The sequence below is a fragment of the Condylura cristata genome, unplaced genomic scaffold (genome assembly GCF_000260355.1).
Source record: "Condylura cristata isolate star-nosed mole 26May11 unplaced genomic scaffold, ConCri1.0 scaffold00008, whole genome shotgun sequence".
In the NCBI taxonomy this organism is placed as follows: Eukaryota; Metazoa; Chordata; class Mammalia; order Eulipotyphla; family Talpidae; genus Condylura; species Condylura cristata.
In genome coordinates, this window is record NW_004567109.1 from 824,752 (window position 1) to 842,942 (window position 18,191).

At 61.5% G+C, this 18,191-nt stretch overlaps 1 protein-coding gene across 1 annotated transcript in view; it reads left to right on the plus strand.

Annotated features, from left to right (window-relative positions):
• Positions 1 to 18,191, plus strand: part of LOC101619831 — a 102,029-nt gene that overhangs the window by 58,047 nt on the left and 25,791 nt on the right. Inside the window, exons 5-6 of the mRNA XM_012722062.1 lie at positions 5,622 to 5,690; positions 17,292 to 17,361. Of these exons, the coding sequence (XP_012577516.1) occupies positions 5,622 to 5,690; positions 17,292 to 17,361 (139 nt within the window). The remainder of the gene's footprint in view (positions 1 to 5,621; positions 5,691 to 17,291; positions 17,362 to 18,191) is intronic.

The following is an 18,191-nucleotide window of genomic DNA, read 5'->3' on the forward strand; positions in this document are numbered from 1 at the left end:
GAGTGTCGCCCTGCTGCTGCTGCCGCTGAGGTGCCGGCCCCTCGCGCTCGGCCCTCTGTGCTGTCTCTCCCTGGCGAGTGGCGCCCTCTCCGCACCTGGGTGAGGTGCTCCTGCCAGGCCCAGTCGGCGCCCCTCGTGGCGGGCCGCACTCCAGCTGCTCGCTCAGGAGCGCTGCCCAGGCTGTGCGAGACAGCGCGTCCTCCCTGCGGGCCTGCGACCAGGGATTTTTGTGGTGACAGGTGACCTGCGCTGCTTTTGTGCTTCCATCATGGCAGATCTTCCGCAGAGGTTTCTGTCTCTCGACGCCCCGCCAGGCCCCTTCTTAATGTTGCAGATGGCGCAGGTCGGGCCCCCCCTCGGTACAGAGGCTCCATCGCCACCCACGTCACGACCCCTGCAGGCCTGGGGTCGTCCTTGCCTTTCTGGCGTCCCGCAGAGGGGTTTTTGCCGCAGGGCCCCGCAGGCAGAGGCAGCGTCCCCCGCTTTCCTCGCCGCTCAGCCCCTAGACTCTGGTGGAGACTCCCGTGGCGGCCGGGAAGCAGTCCCGGGAGGCCGAGCCCCGAGGCGGGGTGCTGGGTGCTCCTTTGGGCAGAGCCGAGACGCGTGCTGCCTCGCCGCGGTCTCTGCTCTGGGGGCCGGCGTGGCCTCCCGACGCCCGTGCGGCCCACGCTGTCCGCAGGCTTCCGCCAGCTCCGGGGAAGACGCGTCGCCCGGCCGCTGCCGCTTCCAGTCCCGGCCGTGAGCGAGCTTTCTTGCCCCTCGCTCTGTGTCCTTGGCCCCTCACCAGGTTCGGGATAACGGGGTCTCACGCGGCATGGGGCCGAGAGCCCGCCAGCCCTGTGGCCCCGGCGCGTGGCCAGGCGCCTGCCCGAGCCGACGACACGCGGGCTGGGGGTTCCTGGGGAGGTGACCGTGGGCGGCTCCACGCTGGCCGCGCCCCGGTGTGTGTTTCTGGGTCGTGTCGCCTCCCTGCTCGGACGCTGCAGCTCGTAGAAGGTCACGCCCGGCCGTGAGGATCGTAATGCTTCCTGAGCGTTTTTTTTTTTAAGCTCGTTACTCTGGACGAAAAAAACATTTTCTGGCCCCCACTGTAGAGAGGCCGCGTGTCAGCCGCAGAACTTCCCTCCCCTCTTCTGCACAGGGTCTGGGAAGGTCCCGCGTGGCGGTCGGAAGGCGGCCAGACGCTGCTGCCGCTCCCCTCCGCGCGCCGCTGCTCTGGGAGGTGTCTGTCCTGTGGGGCCGGGCCCTCCGCCCCTGTGGAAAAGCGCGCTCGCACTGACTCCGCGGTCCAGCCGGGCCTCCCGGCCTGCCAGCCCCGGTGGCCGCGGCCTGTGTCCCCCACGCCCTGTGTGCCGGGACCTGCGGTGACAGCTGCCCGGCCAGCACTGGAAGACGTATCTGGGGCCCAGGCATGAGTAGGCTAAGCGTGTTGCCACCCAGACACTAAGCAGGTGGCGTCCCTCGCCGCCAGCCTCCCGTCCCGTGCTCCCTCCTTGCCTAAAAGCCCGGAAACAACATTCATAACCAGGTCCCTGAGGTGAGCCTGGAGGCCGGGGCTGGCCCGCGCAGCAGTGCCGGCGCTCGCGCCGCCCCGGGGCCGACATGCGCAGGGCCCCCTGGAAGTCGCGTGAAGGCCCGTGTCCAGGCCTGAGCACCACGCCTCCTCGCCCCCCTTCTAGTCAGCCCCACAGGGGGCGTGTGGTCCCCAAAAGATGGGACGAGGGTCCCTCCTTCCGCCCCATCTCACCGCCAGAAGGGGAGCTGGAACATGTCTTTTGCTAGTAGTCGTGCGGTGTCCCCGCTTTTGGCTTAGCATCTGTAAGACTGGGGCGCTACCCCTGCCCTGGAGGGCCAGTCGGTGCCTTCTCCGGGGACCTGTGTGTCGCCGCGGGAGTGAGCGCTGCTTTCAGCCGCACCGCTGTCTGAAGCAGCTCGGCAGGTGTCTGCGGGTCGTACAGCACACGTGCCGCTCGGCGTGTCAGACGGGGCGAGCTGCAGCACAACCAGAGGTGCGCGTGCACCCGAGACGAAAACGGGAAAAAAGCCTTACTGGTTCTGAAAAAGCGTCTAGCTTCTTCCCGATCATCCGTCTATTTGGAACTGAACTCGGTTGATTCCTGAGTGATTCCTGAGCTCTGTCAGGAAGCCTGTCTGCGGTGTCGTAATACAGCCAGAGATTAATCTTTCTCACACTTAGGGCTGGTTTTTAATGCTTGTCTGAAAAGTCACTGCTGAGGACATGTGGGCCCCATTGATTTTCTGGGGCCCTTGCTTATCAAGCCGTTTGGAAGTGATAGTAAGAAATTGGCCCAAAGTGTGAAATTATCAAACAGAAAGAGAAAAGATGCTGTAGTGAAGACTTACTCACTCGTCATTACAAGTGAGCTCCAGTGCTACTGAAAGTGTAAATCCAGAAACCCTAAGGCACGTGACGTGTTTGCCACGTGGAAATCTGCGCTGTATAAAAAACATTCCCCCCGGGATAAAAGCCGTCATGGGTTGGTTATCTGAAAATGTTCAGTGTTTCCTCTTCTTAAAAAGTGATTGTAATAAAACGATTCTATTTAGTGGAGAGAATGTAAACTTTAATGGAAGTTCCGCAGAATGAAACATTTCAAAAGTGAAGATTGAAGATAAGGATATTTATTGCAAATCCACAAGGGGGTGGTGATGCTCTATCAAAGATCTCTGTGGCGGAACTGGGAGGTGATCTTTTTTACTGTTTTAGAATTACAGATAAAATCAGTGTGTCTGCATTTTAACTTAATAAGATCTTCTTTTTCAAATGTTTATTGGCAAAATTGCTTTTTGCTTAAATTTAAAAAAAAGCCCACTTGGAGCGAATGGCTAGGTAAAGCCCCGTGAGTGGCCAGCAAGGGCCCGTCCCTGTTGCCAGCTTGCGAGGGTCCCGGCTTTCCAAGAACGCAGTCACCTTCATTCCCGAGAGGCGGGGAGTCTGAGGGACAGCCGCCCAGGCGTCCTGAGCAAAGGGTTTCAGGGAGTTTACGGGCGTGTGTATTGGCAGTTGTATTTCCTGTCCTGCCAGGGGCTGGGGCATGAGCAGTCCACACTGCCGGCGACCCCGACAGCGCCGCGTGAGTCACGGCTCAGCCCCTCCTCTTACCGGCTTACGGCACTAGCACGCCGTTAGCTGAACGCGCCCTTCCCGGGACGCCAGGGGCTTCTTGCCTGAGGCCGCGGGGTCCCACCCCATGATGTCCACAATGGCCCGCAGTCCAGCCAGTGCCCCTGGAGAGAGGGGGGGCATTCTGGCTCCGCCTTGAGGTGGCGGAAGGCGGGGCCGGGAGGGCCGCTTCCGCCCTCGGAGGCACGATGCCCTTGGCGATGGTTTGGGAGTCGGGCTCGCCTGCTGCCTGTCCAAGGCCTGCGGCCCTCTGTGGTCTGGGGGAAGGTTGCGGTGCCCTCCTCGCTCCCCGGCCCCTCCCTCTTTCTGAAGCAGGCCTTGTCTGGTCCTTCTCCGTCACGGGGTGCCTGGCGCTTTAACACCCCAGGGCCTCCCGCGGCCCTGCTGGGAGCTGAGCGCTGACGTCAGTGCTCTCATTCATGGCTTGGATTCCTCTACATGTCTTACCCGTTCTGCGTTCCTGCAGCGGCTTCTGGCACCTGCACAGGTCAGGTCAGGTGGCCACCAGTCACCCCGTACACCAGTGGGCACCGGTGACCAGCTCCGCTCTAGCCGGGCGCGCGTGCCGACTGGTGGCGGTGCTTGGACGAGGTTTCTGGCGGAGCAGATTGAAGCCTAGAAACAGTCAGTCTAATTATCTCGTGATTGTGTGGATCGAGCTGTGTTATGAACATATTGACGCCGCATCTCTGTTCTCCCATGAAGTTCGGCGCGGCCCTGTACTCCCTGGCCACAGACTAGCGTCTCCTCGCCTTTCTTCGGCCCTGTGGCCCGCCTCGGTCAGGGAGGGCAGGCCCATGCGGCCGGCGCCTCCGCCCCAGGGAGGCCACAGGGCACGTGGTGCAGGCGCGCAGCTGGGGGCTCCGCAGGCCGAGCCTGGGCCCAGCCTCCCTGCACGGCGACTTCTCGGCCTCCGTCGTGAGCCAAGGCGAGCTTAACTCAGCTTCCCTTGCTCTGCCTTCTTGGGCTTGTGGCTTTTCTAGTTATTTAATTGCCCAGAAGCTTTTGGAAATAAAACGAGTTATATTTAGATGCATTTTAGCTCCGTTACAGTTTACGGCCGCAGCAGATGATTCAGGCTGCAACCTTTCTGACCGACTCCCAGGGTCACCCTGCGCTGAGGCCCAGCCTCCAACAGCCCGATGCATGGCCTCCGCCTGCAGGGGACGAGGGCTGGGCGTGCCTGTAGGTGGACCCGAGGGCTGACGGCAGCAGAGACGTGCCGTCTGAGACTGGCTTTCTGCTCTCCGGAGCTGCTCCAGGAGAAAACCGGGCGCCAGGCCATGCGGGCAGGCGTTTGAGTGACCTACGTGAGGTTTTTTCTCATTGAGAATGAAATCTAACTTCTAGAAGGAGGCTCCTTGTAAGTAATGCTCAAAGAAGGGAGCGCTGAACGGTGGAGGGTCTCCAGCCCCGACTGCCAAGGCCGTGCGTCCCTGGGGCCCACGCAGTCGCTGGCTCCGAAGCCCCGTGCCCTCAGCCGCTAGCCCAGACCTCGTTGCCCGCGCAGTGAGGGTGCGGATCTGCTTTTGAGGGGTTTCGTGTGTTGGGGAAAGGGTTGACCTCGAAAGTTCCTTCCTGTCTGATGGGTGATGGCTGCCGCCTCAAGTGTGGGACTTCGGAGCTGGGTTTCGGGCCTTGCTTCGCAGGCGGGCGGGAGGGAGGCTGCTGTGACCTGTGCGGTGTCTTTCTGGGTCTTGCTCTGGCCAAGAATGCGGGTGTTGGCTAGGCCTGGAGAAGGACTGTGAATCTGTGAGGCGAGGCCGCGCTCTGGCGGGACGTCGCCAGCACAGTCGTGTCCGTTCCGCTCACTGTTCCCACGGTGCAGCGATGGCCTCTGCTCCCAGACTCTGAGGCAGTGTCATTTCACAGAGGGGCTTGAGTGGTGTGTGGTTACAGGTGAGCGAGTGTCTGCTCACCTCTAGGCTGTATTTTTTGCGTTCTCTTAGCTGTGCTTCCTGGAGCTGACTAATAACGCTGGCTGCTCCTCTCCCGCCTGCAGGACTCTCTCACCCTTGTGGGGTGGGGAGGCCGGTGGCCCCGCTGCATGTGACCACATGGACTGACCTGCCATGGCCTGGCGTCTGCGGAGGCTGGCGCGTCCTGTGTCTTTTGAAGCTTCCTGCAGGTGTGGAGGGCCAGGTCAGGGCTGGGTGCTCCCCTCAGCCTTCTCTGCTGCTTTGAGCGGGCCACCGACCCTCTGGCAGCGTCTGCTGGACGCCACCCTTGCTTACTGCTTGCTGGTGCTTTGCGCTGAAGGCCTGGAGGCCGGCGGGAGGCAGTGAGCAGCTGCTGTCTTCCCCAGCTCCCTCTGTCTTCCTGGGGCCTCTAGAAGTCTGTCATAGAGGACTTGACCACACGCAGGGTCCTGAGACGAGCTCCCTGTCCTCGGGGGCGGGACGTAGTCTTTCTCTGCTGCCTGTGATGATTCTGCATGTGACCCGTTGCCACCTGTAGGGACATCTTCTGATGCAAATCTGGTGACAGTGGCGACCTTCCTGGCCGCAGGCTGAGCGTCCTTGACAGCTGTTATCTGCCCCTCCAGGTATTTTTAGCCTCCGGCCTCTGTGGCCTGTCTGGAGGAACGAGGATGGTCTGGGGCGGCTCCAAGGCGGTGCGGGCGCTTCCTGTTGCCTTCCTGGCCTGGGCCTCCGAGGAGGACCTTCGCCCTTGTCATGTGATGAGAGCGGGGAGACAGGCGTGTTTTAGCGAGGGTGAGAGAGGCCCAACTTTTAGGATGCTTTTAAAAACAAGCAGAGGGTGGTGGCGTCCACCAGCGGGAATGGAATTAAATGCGGCACAGGAAGGGTTAAGGTGGCCAGTTCTGCTTTATGGATATTCTTTACAATTACAAAAACTCCAAATGGATTTAAAGTCTAGTGAGAAAGGGGCGGTGAGGCCTTCGCCAAGACGCTCGGCGGCATTTCCGCAGCCCTGCAGCCTAGAGAAAGTATCCGGGTCTCTCCCCCACTTTCTCACTCACACACACCCTTGTCCTAGCCAGGTGTGGGGTTCTTTATGCAGAAAGTGGACACTGCGGAGGTGTGGCTGGCAGGCCGAACCTGAACCTCCTGGGCCCAGCTCCTGGGAGGAGCAGACACGCCTTTGACCTCCTCTTAAGATGTGGCTGGCGCTGGGCCTGGAGCATCTGGCGAGGCCTTTTCCTGGTGTTGAGTGGGGAGTCTCTGCTGGGACCCCTGACTCCCCTCTTCTGTCCATCACTGCTGTCGCCTCGTGGCTCCCTGCAGGCGTGATTTAGTGCAGTGTCCCTGCAGCCTGCCCCGCTGGTCTAGTGCTCACGCTGACCGCCCTGGGACAGCCCTTGAACACCCTTGAGGCGGGGTTGCACCGCTTTGCTTCCAGAGGCCAGGCACTCCCCGGCCCAGGGGACCCGGGAGAGGGTCACCTTGGCCCTCAGCTGCTGTCTGTGGAGGCCTGAAGGTGGACAGAGGGGGTGTGGGAGGATGGCCTGGCAGGTGGGCGCTCCTGCAGCCAGCGAGGGGAAGGGCTTCCTGGGTGCTGCAGTGACTGCGCTCCCTGTGGCCGGAGGCGGGGCGGGGCGGCCACCTGGCCGGGGAGGAGCAGGCGGCACCCATGGCGTCTCCGTGATCTGTGCCCACGTGCTTCCAAGGGACCTGGCCACATGTGGTCTCCGCCTTCGGAGGCTCTCCTCGCCTGGCCGGGGGGGCTCTCTCGGCTCGTCCCCCTGCTGTGGCCACTGCTGGAAGGCTGCAGCCAGCCCTGCTCAGCCAGAGGGAGCGGGAGGACTGGGCCGGAGGCGCGGGAAGCCCTCGCCAGGCACTCTCGCTGGCTCACTTCCTCCGCGCCCCCTCCCTGCCTCTGTCCCTGGGTTTCTGACTTCTGTCGGAGGAGGCCGGAGGAGGCCGAGCAAGCAGCGGTGCAGGCCAGGGGAGGCTGAGCTCGGCTCGGAGAGGTCTGCCCGTAGCTGCTCAGCAGCCGAGCATCATGGCGATGACCTTGAGTCTCTTCAAAAAGCTGGACTTGGAGAGGTCTGCCTGACGGCCAGAACGGCGAGGGCTTGACGTTTTAAGGAAATGTGACTGTCAGTAGTTATGGGGAGTTGATGCCCTTTGAACGTTGCGCCTGTGGGAGGCCCACGCGGGCTTCGGGCCATCTGTGCTGCCGCGTGGAAGTCGGAAGCCCTGTGCGTTCATGGCCTTCACTGGTGACCCCTCTGCCTTCGGGGTTGCCTCCTGGCCCTTCCTCTCAGGCACTCCCACGGCGTGTGATGTGACCAGCTTCCTTGGCCTGCTGTTCTTGGGCATCGTCCGTGTCTGCCCCCCTGGGGCTGCCCTGCTCCCCTCACCGGGGCTGCCCTGAACCTGGGGCTACTTTCCAGGTCTCTGTTCACGCGGTGGCCGTGACTGGGGGCACGTGTGCAGGCGCGGTCCCCTGGGAGCGCCGCATGCTGTGGAGCTGCAGGGCCCGGTGCTGGAGGGACCTGCCTCGGCGGCTCCCAGACTGGCCGCCCCGACCCCCGCCGCCAGCCAGTCCGGGCCCGTTTCTCCTTGGGTCTGTCCTTGTTCTGTCCTTGGGTCATGGCCATTCTTGTGCACGGGAAGCAGCGTCATGGTGGTGGTTTGGGTTGGCTCTTCCCTGGGGACGCGTGGGCCTGGCGGCCATTGTCTGCTTGGAGGAGGGGGTGGGGGGAGGCAGGCGGGCGGGCAGCTGGCCAGCCCGAGTGCTGCTTCCTGTGCCTGCGGGGCGGCCCGTGAGAGCTGCCCTGGCCAGGTACCGGGTCTGCCACTTGCCCTTCCAGCCAGGCTTTCACTTCGCTGGTGCTGTTCTGAGGCCCGGAAGCCTGGCGTTTGGGCAGTCCGCCGCCTCGCCGCTGCTGGTGGTGTGGGAAGCCACCGCCCGAGTTGAGGGCACCTTTTACCCTTTTGATTCTTTGATAAGAGTTCTCTGATCTTACCTCTGACCTTGAGTCTCTGCTTCACTCCGAATTAAAGCTGTCCCTGTCGCACCTTTTCCGCCAAGATGACACCACAGCGGAGCAGCAGCCCCGCCCTCCCGAAGCCAGGCCAGGCTGGCAGGCCCGAGGGTGGCGCGGACAGTGGCAGGCGTGGCAGCCGCCAGAGGGAGGACCCTCAGGTCCCCCAGCGTCCGGAGGCCCCGTGGCGACTGCAAAGGCAGCCAGTGTCCCGGGAGGAGCCCCCTGTGACCACCGTGTGGCCACGAAGACCGTAGACACCCGCCCCGTGCTCACGCCGAAGTCAGGGCCAACCGCACAGTCCAAGAACCGGAAAGACGCCCAGTGACGTGGCCGGTCAGGCCTGCGGAGAGGGGTGTGTCCCGGCTCCTGGCGCCCGGCCTCCGATCGGCCAGCAAAGTGGGGATCCCCTCAGCTGAGTCCGGGTGGCTAGATGCGGAAGTGAGCCAGGGCCCTTGTGCGCCCCGTTGTCCCAGCAGTCGGCACCGAGGGGCGCGCGCCGGGCGAGCTTCGCCCGGCCAGCCCGGGCTTATTTTCGTTTCCAGCCTGCCTGTCCTCTGCTGCCACACACTGTCCTGGCCCTCTGGCTCTTCTTTTCCACGGCACTTGGCTCTTCTGGGGCCTGAATCACTGCCTGAGCATCAGGTCAGGTTGTCAGTTTCTACAGAAAAAGCAGTTGGAATATTGATAGGAATTCTGCCAGGTCTGTGCGTTGGTTTGGGGCTTGAAATCGTTTTCATGGATCTGCTGTTAGCTTGGGAACTACTGATGGACTCAGGCACCGATGCAGCTCCCTAGACAAATACTGTTCCATTTCCTGGTCCAGCGGGCCGCCGTGGGGGCCTCTGTCGTCCCTCCGGCTGGCGTTGGGCTTGTTGGGCTCCGAGAGAGTAAATGGCTGCCCTGGAGGTTGGCTCCTGCCGCCTGTGTTCTTTGGATGCCTTGGACTGTTTGCTGATGTCCTGCGTGTTCACAAAGAAGAAGGCATCCGACTAGCGTTCGTGCTGCTCGTGGAGAACAAGCAGCTTTCGCCTCTGAGCGTCTGCTCACGGAAGCTGGAGTGTTGCAGTGCAGGGCGGGCCGGCGTCTGAGCGCCTGCTTTTGGTACAGCTCACGCCGCCGTGGTGGCTGTCGTCAGCGGGGTCACGGCAGCTCGGGGCCTGCGCGCCTGGGCCACGTGCGTACCTCCGCTCACTTGCCAGGCGCAGGCAGGACAGGAGCCCTGGGCTCAGGCGCCTCGTGAAGTGCCAGCTGCCGCCGTGCTGCGGCGCGAGACACTGAGGAGGGCAGCGGCAGCGGGCAGTGTGGCTCCTCAGGCAGGGCAGGGGCCGTGCCAGTCCCGGGCTGAGCTCTGAGGCTGTGAGAGCCCTGGGTACTGTGGCTTTGCGCAGGAGTGTCTGGAGACCCGCACCGCCCCCGCCCGCGCCTGGCACCCTGCGCGGGCCTCAGCTTGCTGGGCGGCTTCGTGCACGGTCTCGTCTGCGGAGTTGCTTTGCCGCTGTTTGTATCTAGAGACGTTCACGGGAAAGCGCACAGACGGCCCGCTTTGGATTGATGGTATTTCTGTAATTCCAGAATAATTATTTTTTCATGACCTTCTATGGCTGGTTACTCAGGAATGCAATGCTGGTGAATTGAATATTGTGAACGTTTTTCCCGGTCTCCGAAATCAGGATTCGCTTTGGTCCACGCACACGCCAGCAGCCCGCAGCCCGCAGGGCGCAGACGCAGCTCCAGGCCTGGGCCAAGGGCCGGGACACTTCTTGAAGGAGCAAGGGTTTGACCTGGCGCCAAGGACAGGCAGACGTGGTGGGTGGCGGGCAAGGTCCCAGAGGAGGGTGGGCCGGGGCGCCTGGGCTCAGCTGGGGCTGGCACTGGGAGCCGGGGCGGTGGGCCTAGCGTGCGGCCGGGGGTCAGGGTGAGGGCCTCGGCCAGCCAGGTCTTGCACTCCGCTTTGGGAGAGGCCCTTAGAGGTGGTTGTTATTATTACTATTATTTTTAGCGCAGGAGAGAAATTGATTGTGTCAAGTCAGCTCTCTCTCAAGGTGCTGATAGGGGCTTCCTTCTCCGCGCTCCCCTCCCCCGCCGGCTGAGTTCTTCTAGATTCCGTGGTGTCAGGTCACCTGCCGCCTCTGGCCTTCAGGCGGTCAGTGCCCGCAGGTTCACGCTGGGCGCTGGCCCCTGCCCTCTGTGCCTCGGAGTAAACGAGACCCTCCGGGCAGCCTTCCTGACCTTGCCTCTTCGCAGGCGGGCGCGGTGCCCGCCAGTGCCCCCATGGCCTCTGGATTCCTGGTTCCAGCACATTCCGATTTGTGCTGGGGCTGCCTGTTGACGCATCTTCCTCCCTCATCTTGACACGTGTCTCGTTGCTTCTGCGCATGAAGGAGCAAAGAGGACGGGCCGGAGTTGGGAGAGCAGCTCGTGACGAGTAGGAGGCCCCGGAGAGGGGTGCAGCATGGTGGAGGGGAGCAGTGTGTGTGCCCTCTGCCGGTGACCAGGGGCTGCGGCCTTGGGGGCGGGAGGAGCCTCGGGCCACTCCTAGCGGGCTGGGGTGCGTTGTTCGCGTCCCACACAGTTGGCAGCCTGGGCGTGTGCGGAGCGTGGCAGGGAAGGCCGTCCTGAGCGAGCAGGTTTTGTGGGCTCCGTCCCAGACACCGGCACTGCAGACCAGCGTCACCAGGGGAGGATGCCGGGGCCGGAGGGTGGGGCTGAGCAGTCTCGTCTGGGCATCAAACCCGACACGTGGCCGCGTGGCTTGGCGCGTGGCGGGCTCTCGGCAGCTGTTGGGGCTCCAGGTCAGCAACTGGTCACCAACCCCCCCCAGTCACTCACTTCCCTTTCTCTTGTAAGTAAAGCCGTTACTCACCTGCAGTTGCGTTAACTCGGTGGGGGAGGCCCAGTCAGGCAGCCCAGTTCCCATTGGGGTTGCCCTGTAACAATGTTGGAAAACGGGTCAGAGATGAGGGGCCCTTCCTGGCACCTTGCTTCTTCTGCATTGGACTTTCAGAGAGCAAGGGGTCCTGAGGAGGGTGTCCGGGGCAGCGGGGGCCGAGGGGCAGAGCGCCCGCTCAGCCCGGTGCCTGTGCAGGCTGCCTGCTGGCTGGCTGAGTGGGCGGCCGGGTTCTGTAGGGCTGGGTTGGCGGTCAGGCCAGTGAGGGGACTGTCGTGGCCCAGGGAAGGCATTTGGGGGCGGAGCCGCAGGAGAGCGGGTGGTGTGAGGGAGCGGAATGTGGGGCGCAGAGTGGGTGTGCGCCGTGGGCCGGAGGAGGCCCGGTGCTGCGGCTTGGAGTAGACAGCGCACGAGAAGAGGGACAGGTTTTCTCCATTTTGTGGTCAGTTGGGAGAACGAGGCGGAGTGACGGGCAGATTCTCACAGGGACTTTGGTGGCGAATGCAGCGTGGGTAAGGACGGTGGGCTCGCTGCCTGAGGAGACTGAGGAAAGGGGCGCCCGGGAGGGTCTGCGTAACGGTGCGGCCCCGCAGGCTGGCGGGCGGGATCGTCCCTGCCCTGCTCCCTGCTCTGCTCCCCGCGCCTGGCCGGGCACACACTGCCATGTGCGTTTTCCTTAACTGGGCCTCCTCACGCTGCGCCCGCGAGGGTGAGTGGGGCTTTGAGGCGGGCGCTTGCTCTGCTGATAGATGACCCCGGATTGCTGCACCTCACAGGTCCCCTTTTCCTACCTTAGAACAGCGTCCTTCCTGTCCCCGTCACTCCGCGCTCCCGTCCACCGGCCGGCTCCAGCCCTCCTGCCTGGTCTCGAGGCTCTGATCTCTCTGCACTTGGCAGCCTGATACTAAGCGTCGGAGGCCTGTGCGTGGCCTCCAGGAAGGCGGTGAGGATGTGCGCTGGCCCTTCCGGCCTGCGTGTGCATCTTGGCTTCCTCCGTCCGGCATGCGGTGCGGCGTGCCCGTCGGTCCTGAGTGTGCTGGCGCCCTGTGCGGGCACAGCCGCCCATGTGCGGCGGGGGTTCTCCCGTGGGCAGCTGTACCACGATGGCGGGCGCTCTGTGGCCTGCGGGCCAGAGGCGAGTGAGAGCCGGCGCTCTGCGTGGCACGGGGTCAGCGTCTGGCCGCAGGTGGGGTCTGCTCATGCTCTCTGGGGTGTGGGGCCCTCAGCCACCCACCGGCACCCTAGTCGCCCTCCCCGCCCCGCAGGCGTTTGTCTTTGGGGGCGCACTTCCTCCAGAGCCCCCCCCCACCTCCCTGGCGCCTGGGCTCTGGCCAGCGTCCAGCCCTGCCTCCAGGTTCCTGTCCCCCCGGTGTCGTGTCTGCTCTGGGGCCTGTTGGGGTCAAGGTGACATATTCTGGGGGGTGTTGCTGGTGCTCTGCAGTGCTTGCTGAGGAGTTAGGGTTTATTATCATCCGTACTAATCACGAGGCCTGCTAAGAAAGCCACGTCATTTAGATTTCAGGTAGTTTTTCTGTGTGTGCGCTACTGGAATTTATTTGTACAAATGTGGACACTTAATAAGAGCTCTTTGATTATTTTCAGAATATTGAGTATACTGACTTCCTGGCCAAATTAAATTTATGAAAATTCTAATGGCACTGTGATTCATATCTAGCAAGAATAATTTTTTTTTCATTCTGAAATCACTTTAAATACGCTTTACACGAATCCCTAGTAAGAGTGAATCAATTAATGTGATTTCTCAGGCCATAAATCAGGCTTGATGTATCGTAGTAGTCGTTCCCGTGTAAGCTGCTTAGACTTGGGCAGTTTTGTGGTCTGTCCTGAGACGTGTTTCTTTCGAACTCAATTCCAGGTGCTGAGCCCGTCGGGCCTCGCACGCTCGTGCCCCGTTACCTGTGCGGCCCTCGCCTGCTGGCGCGGCATCGCTCCCTGGCAGCCGCTCCCTTTCAGCTCGAGTCCGCGCTGCAGCTCGGTCCTGTCCGGCAGGACGGTGGCGGCTGTCATGGCAGGTGTAGCTCCGGCTGCTGGGGAGAGGGGACGCGCAGGAACCGCTGGCCGGCCGCACACCTTACTGCACTGACCTTCGCGGTGTGGAGACAGGGTCAAGCGTCCCGAGCCGAGGTGCACCTGGCTCCCGGCCCGGAGGCCCTCAGCTGGTGGCCTGGGCGCCAAGTCCGTCCCACCGCGTCCTGGTGGGCTGTGCTGGAGCTGAGCGGCTCCGAAGCCACACTACTCTGCCCGAGTGTCCGGGCGCCCGGGGGGCGGTGGCGACTCAGTGCGTGTGGCGGGAGAGGGGTGCTGACAGATGACCCAGGGGCTGCGCAGGCCCCACCCCCCGGCTCGGCGGGCACGGGCCCTCCGCCATGCTCTGCCCTTTGCGTGACTCTGGCAATGTCATTCATCCACCAACTCGGCAAATATTTGCGCTTCTGTTCTGTGCCAGACAGTGAGCATGAGGAACCAGGGGTGGGAGGGCGCACAGCCGGCAGCCCTGCCAAGGTGGCGCGGTAGGTGCCGTGATAGGTGCCCGCGACAGGCCTCGTCACACATTTGTCAGAGAGATGTGCATTGGAGAAGCACACCACTCGATCGGTCTAGATACCGGAAGGCCTCGGGGTGATCGGGAAGGTGCAGATTAGCAGAAGACGTGTCTGAAAGGAGTGACTCTTCTGTAATTAAAAAACCCAGTTATAGATGGCATGGTGACAGAGGCGAGCTGATCACGAATCATCTCCTCTTCCCGGGCACCTGGCCAGACCTCATTTCCCAGACTTCCTTGCAGCTAGGTGTGGCGTTGTGGCCTGGCGCTTGCCAAGGGTGAGGGCAGGGAGGCGTGCTGCTTCCAGGCTGGCTCGTAATCCCCCATGCCTGTTCCCGCTCTGCGGGTGGGCTGGGTCCTCGCCCCGAAGGGAAGGCGCTCTGAGGAGACCTGTCAGGGACACCTGTTTTGGACTCGACACCAGCAGGAAGTAAACCCTGCTGTAGCTGGGCCATGATACAGTGTGTTCTCAGAGGCAGCCTCCCGAACCGGCCCAGACGCCGTGCCAGGGCCGAGGCTCGCTGGAGTGCTTCGTCAAGGGCTAGAAATTTCAGCCTCTGCTTTACATCATTGGTAGGGTGTGTTACATATAAACACCCTCGAACTCCAGCAGTCGTGTCAAGTCACAATGAAGCATGTACGTGACAAGTTTTTTCACTCTATCGTTTCTAATTGATACAAGTGGTTTGTTTCATCCAATGTGGCTTCTCTCCATCTTTATTTAATAGGCTGTGTGGGTCCTCAGTCAGTTTTAAAGGGACTCTGTGGAGACTTAAACATTCACAGTCCTTGTTTCAAAGAATTGTAAACACGGTTTCCATCCGGCTCCGTCCCCGCAGAAGCCTGCGGTCACGTCTCGTCAGCACCCCTTCCGTTGCCCCGTCGCCTGAGGCTGGGGGGTGAGCGCGGCTCTGGGCCAAGCAGCCCGGCCTCCTGGGAGCCTCCCTTTCCCGCTTGAGCTGCCCAACCACGCAGCCATGTACCCCGGGGGTTTCCTTCCTTCGGGGCATCTGAGGTCACTTGGTGACCGACGCCTGGGCCCCATCCCACAAGTACGTTCTTACCTGGGCAGGTGGCAGCCAAAGCATCAGAACTATCAGAACTGTGCCCCCCCCCCCTCCCGGGTGAATGGGGCCATCCGAGGTTCCTGCTCTGGCCAGACCCTGAACCCTTACTCCTGGACAGACACTGGAGCAGCGCCTCCTCCTGCCTGGGGTCCTTCTCATCACTGTCCCCTGTCTCCACACTGCCCGTGATCCATCCCGGGCCTGTGGTGCGGTCACCACTGGGGCGTGCCCCCAGTGCCTGGCATGGGTCAGGAGCTGAGTAGAGAGGGTGCGGCCTGTGCGTGGCGCCTGCTGGCAGTGGCTCCCGCACCTAGGGTGTCAGGTTGAACTCACCCAGCCTGGGAGGGCAGCATGGGGGGGGCGGGCGTCTGGGCAGGCTGGCGCCCTGACGCACGGACTAGCGAGCACTCCTGTCCCCCACTGTGGCTGGCCCCGTGCACAGGGGCTGCCGTCTGCCCCGACTCAGCGGGCGTGGTGGCCGGGATGGAGGGCCGCAGTGCCCCGTCTCAGACAGGGCCACCCCGGCCACCGCTGCTGTGCAGCGACAGGCTGCCGGCGCCGGAGCACAGCGGCCCGGGAGGAGACCGCGGGGCTGGCACGCGGGCCAGGGGGCAGGGGCAGCCCTGCCTGAGGACCTGATGCTGCAGGCCAGTGACATTTGGCGTCCTCCGAGCTGAGCTGAGCTTCTCAGCTGGCTCAGCAGCACTTCCTGAGCCAGCGCCGTGGAGAAAACCTGACAGGTTGTTCAGCTGTTTCTGTGACGCGTCCTCGTGTCCGTGTTTGCTTCTTCTGATTCATGGTGGCATGTTTGCCCCTGATCCTCGGACTTCGGGGTCAGCTGTGAAGGCCTCTCTCTCTCCCACGGAGCTGCTGCAGGCGTGTCCCGTTGCCCGTGGGCGCTCTGTCCGCTGTTGATGTTAAGATCGTTGTTAAGAGGTCTTGGTGAGTGCGAAACTCACAGTCTTTTTTTTTTTTTTGATAATGGGAAATCAGAAAATGTTACACCTGAAACGTAAGACTTTCTTTTCAGCATCACGAAATTCCAAGTTTCAATTCACAAAACCACGCAAAGCTGAGAAGTTGCATTATGGGGGTGACCGGGGATTGCTGCCAAGGCCCCACCTTTGCTGCCTTTTCAGTCCTGGTGTCCGCCCCCGCCTGCGTCGCTCGCAGGTGAATTGTCCAGAGGACTCGGCAGTCCTGAACTTGGCCCTCAGTTTACAGAGAGGCGCCTGGGCCTGGAAGTCCCCAGTGCCCCGACAGGTTTCCCCCGGCCCCCACAATCAGGTCCTGCAGGAGCGGGGACGGCGCGCCCTAGGGACAGCAGTAGGTGGCCAGTCTCTGCTGCAGGGTGGGGGGCGCGTGGGGGCCGAGCTCCTGGCCCTGGGGCCCAGGGGGAGGAAGACCTGGCGACGCCTGGAAATCAAGTCCAGTCAGGTTCCGAGACACTTCCGTGTGAAAATTCTGACTGTCTTGTTTGTTTGTAAAAATGTTAACGTGTCACACCTCGTCGTACTAACCCACAGTATCCTCGGCACTGTGTCTCTGGGCAGGACGTGCATTTGTAGTGAATTTTCTCTGTGTCGTCCTGCTTTATTTCTCCAGTACCCTGCAGGTGGGCGAGAGAGGGCTCCCCTTTGCTTTCTCAATGAGGCCTCGAGGGAGGCCAAGTTCCTTTCCCAAGGACAGCTGGTGAGAAAACAGCTTTTATGCTTTAGCTAGAAAACGTTGAGGGTAGTTGTTGGACTTGTAAGCTATCTTGGTTTTGTAAGTGTAGAAATGTGTGTGTGGTTCATAATGTGGGATGAATACCTGAAACCAAACAGAGAGGGTATTGGGATTGCAAATAGTTGGCTGGCAAGGCTGAACGACATTTTTCTACTTTTTTGCATGGTTTTACATAAAAGCACCTTGTGTGTAACGGAAGCCACCTGGGCACAGACCTGGCCGCCAGCTCGCCTGACTTACTGCAGCCGGGCCGTGCTTGGCGCTCAGCGGCCTCCTTGGGATGAGCTGGGCATCGGGTCTACTGGTGGGAAATGGTGGATTGTGTCCTCGGTTATTTTCTCAGCCGCAAACGGATACTGGCGTTGGTTCTTCTCAGTAGATGTTTACAGCGTCACAGGTGTGCACACAATGCACACGTCTTCTTGCAGACGTGGTCTTGCAATTTGGACGTCTCCGCAGCCTACAGAAAAATTGCAGGAGGCATGCAAGGACACCTCCCCTCCCTGCCCCGCCCTCCCCTCCCCCGCCCCGTCCTCCCCTGTGAGATGAGGTTGTCGGTGCCTTCCGCTGCGCTCAGACACCTCGTCGTGTATTTCTTACACACCTGAACATCCTGCTCTGTAACCACGCGCAGTAACCCAGACCTGGGCCCGGCCCGGGGGTGGCCATGGCTAGTCCCAGCCGTTCGTGGGGCGCCGGCTGGCCCTTCTCCGGGAGAGTCCCTTGGGGCTGAGCAGAGGCTTTCCAGTGGGGTTTGGCGGTCACTGTGACCTGGACACTGGTGATGGCAGTGCAGTCATTCGTGGCAAGTCCTTCCACTCGAATCTGTCTGATGTTTCCTTGCGACTAGGTTCAGGTTTTGTACTGTGGCAGGAATAGCACTGAAGAGCCAGTGTGTATCTTTTTCAAAGATTAGTTTTACATTTTATTTTCTGTTTCCTTAGAGCGTTTCCCAAAGTGTGTTCTGCGGAACTAGCACCTACTGTGTTCTCAACACCGTGCCGCCCATAGAAGGTAGGATTCGACAAGCTTTTGACTTACAGCCGGGGTGGGCGTGGCAGTGAGCGGCTGCAGCGGCCCAGCGCAGGGGCGTGGCCTGGTGGGTGTGCAGGGGCTGGGTCTGCCTTTCGCTTGCTGTGTGATCTTAGATGAGTTACTTAATCCTTCTGGGGCCAGCAACTTCATGTTCCCTGGGGGAAGGTTTTTGTGAGGATTAAAAGAGGCAAAAGGTTTAGTCAGATGGAAAATCCAAAGCATTTTGCAGTCTGGATGCTCAGACGACAGCCCACAGCCCAACAATTCTGGTGTCAGGTCCCGGAGGCTCCACCTGGCAGCCCACTGGGCGTCCAGCCCCGCCCAAGCCACCGCTGGCTGCGGGTCTGGGCAGGTCTATCTGTCCCTCAGGCTCTGCATCTGCAGAGGGTAGGGGTTGCCCCAAAGGTCTCTGTGAGGGTTCCCCAGCCAGCTCAGCCCAGCCTTCCTCTCTGGACGCCTGGCGCAGGGCAGGTCAGGTCAGTTTACGTGGTCACACAGCTGAAAGTGGACTCTGCCGGGGGTGCCCAAGTCCATATTGAGACCGTGGACTCAGGCCTTCTGTGACCCAGCTCACTGCTCTGCCTGCATTCTTAGACTGAAACTGTAAATGCAGAGGAGGGAGAAGCTGATTGAATTGGAGCTGTGATTGGACTAAAACCTGAGCCAGAAAAGCGGCATCTGACCCCGGAAAGAGGCTGTCCAGGCCACCTGAAGAGAAGGGGCGAGCTGTGCAGTCCCCTCGGCCAGGAGGGCAGAGGGTTAGGGCCACAGCAGGACGAGTGAGGTTTCTCTAGAGGGGAATTTTCTCA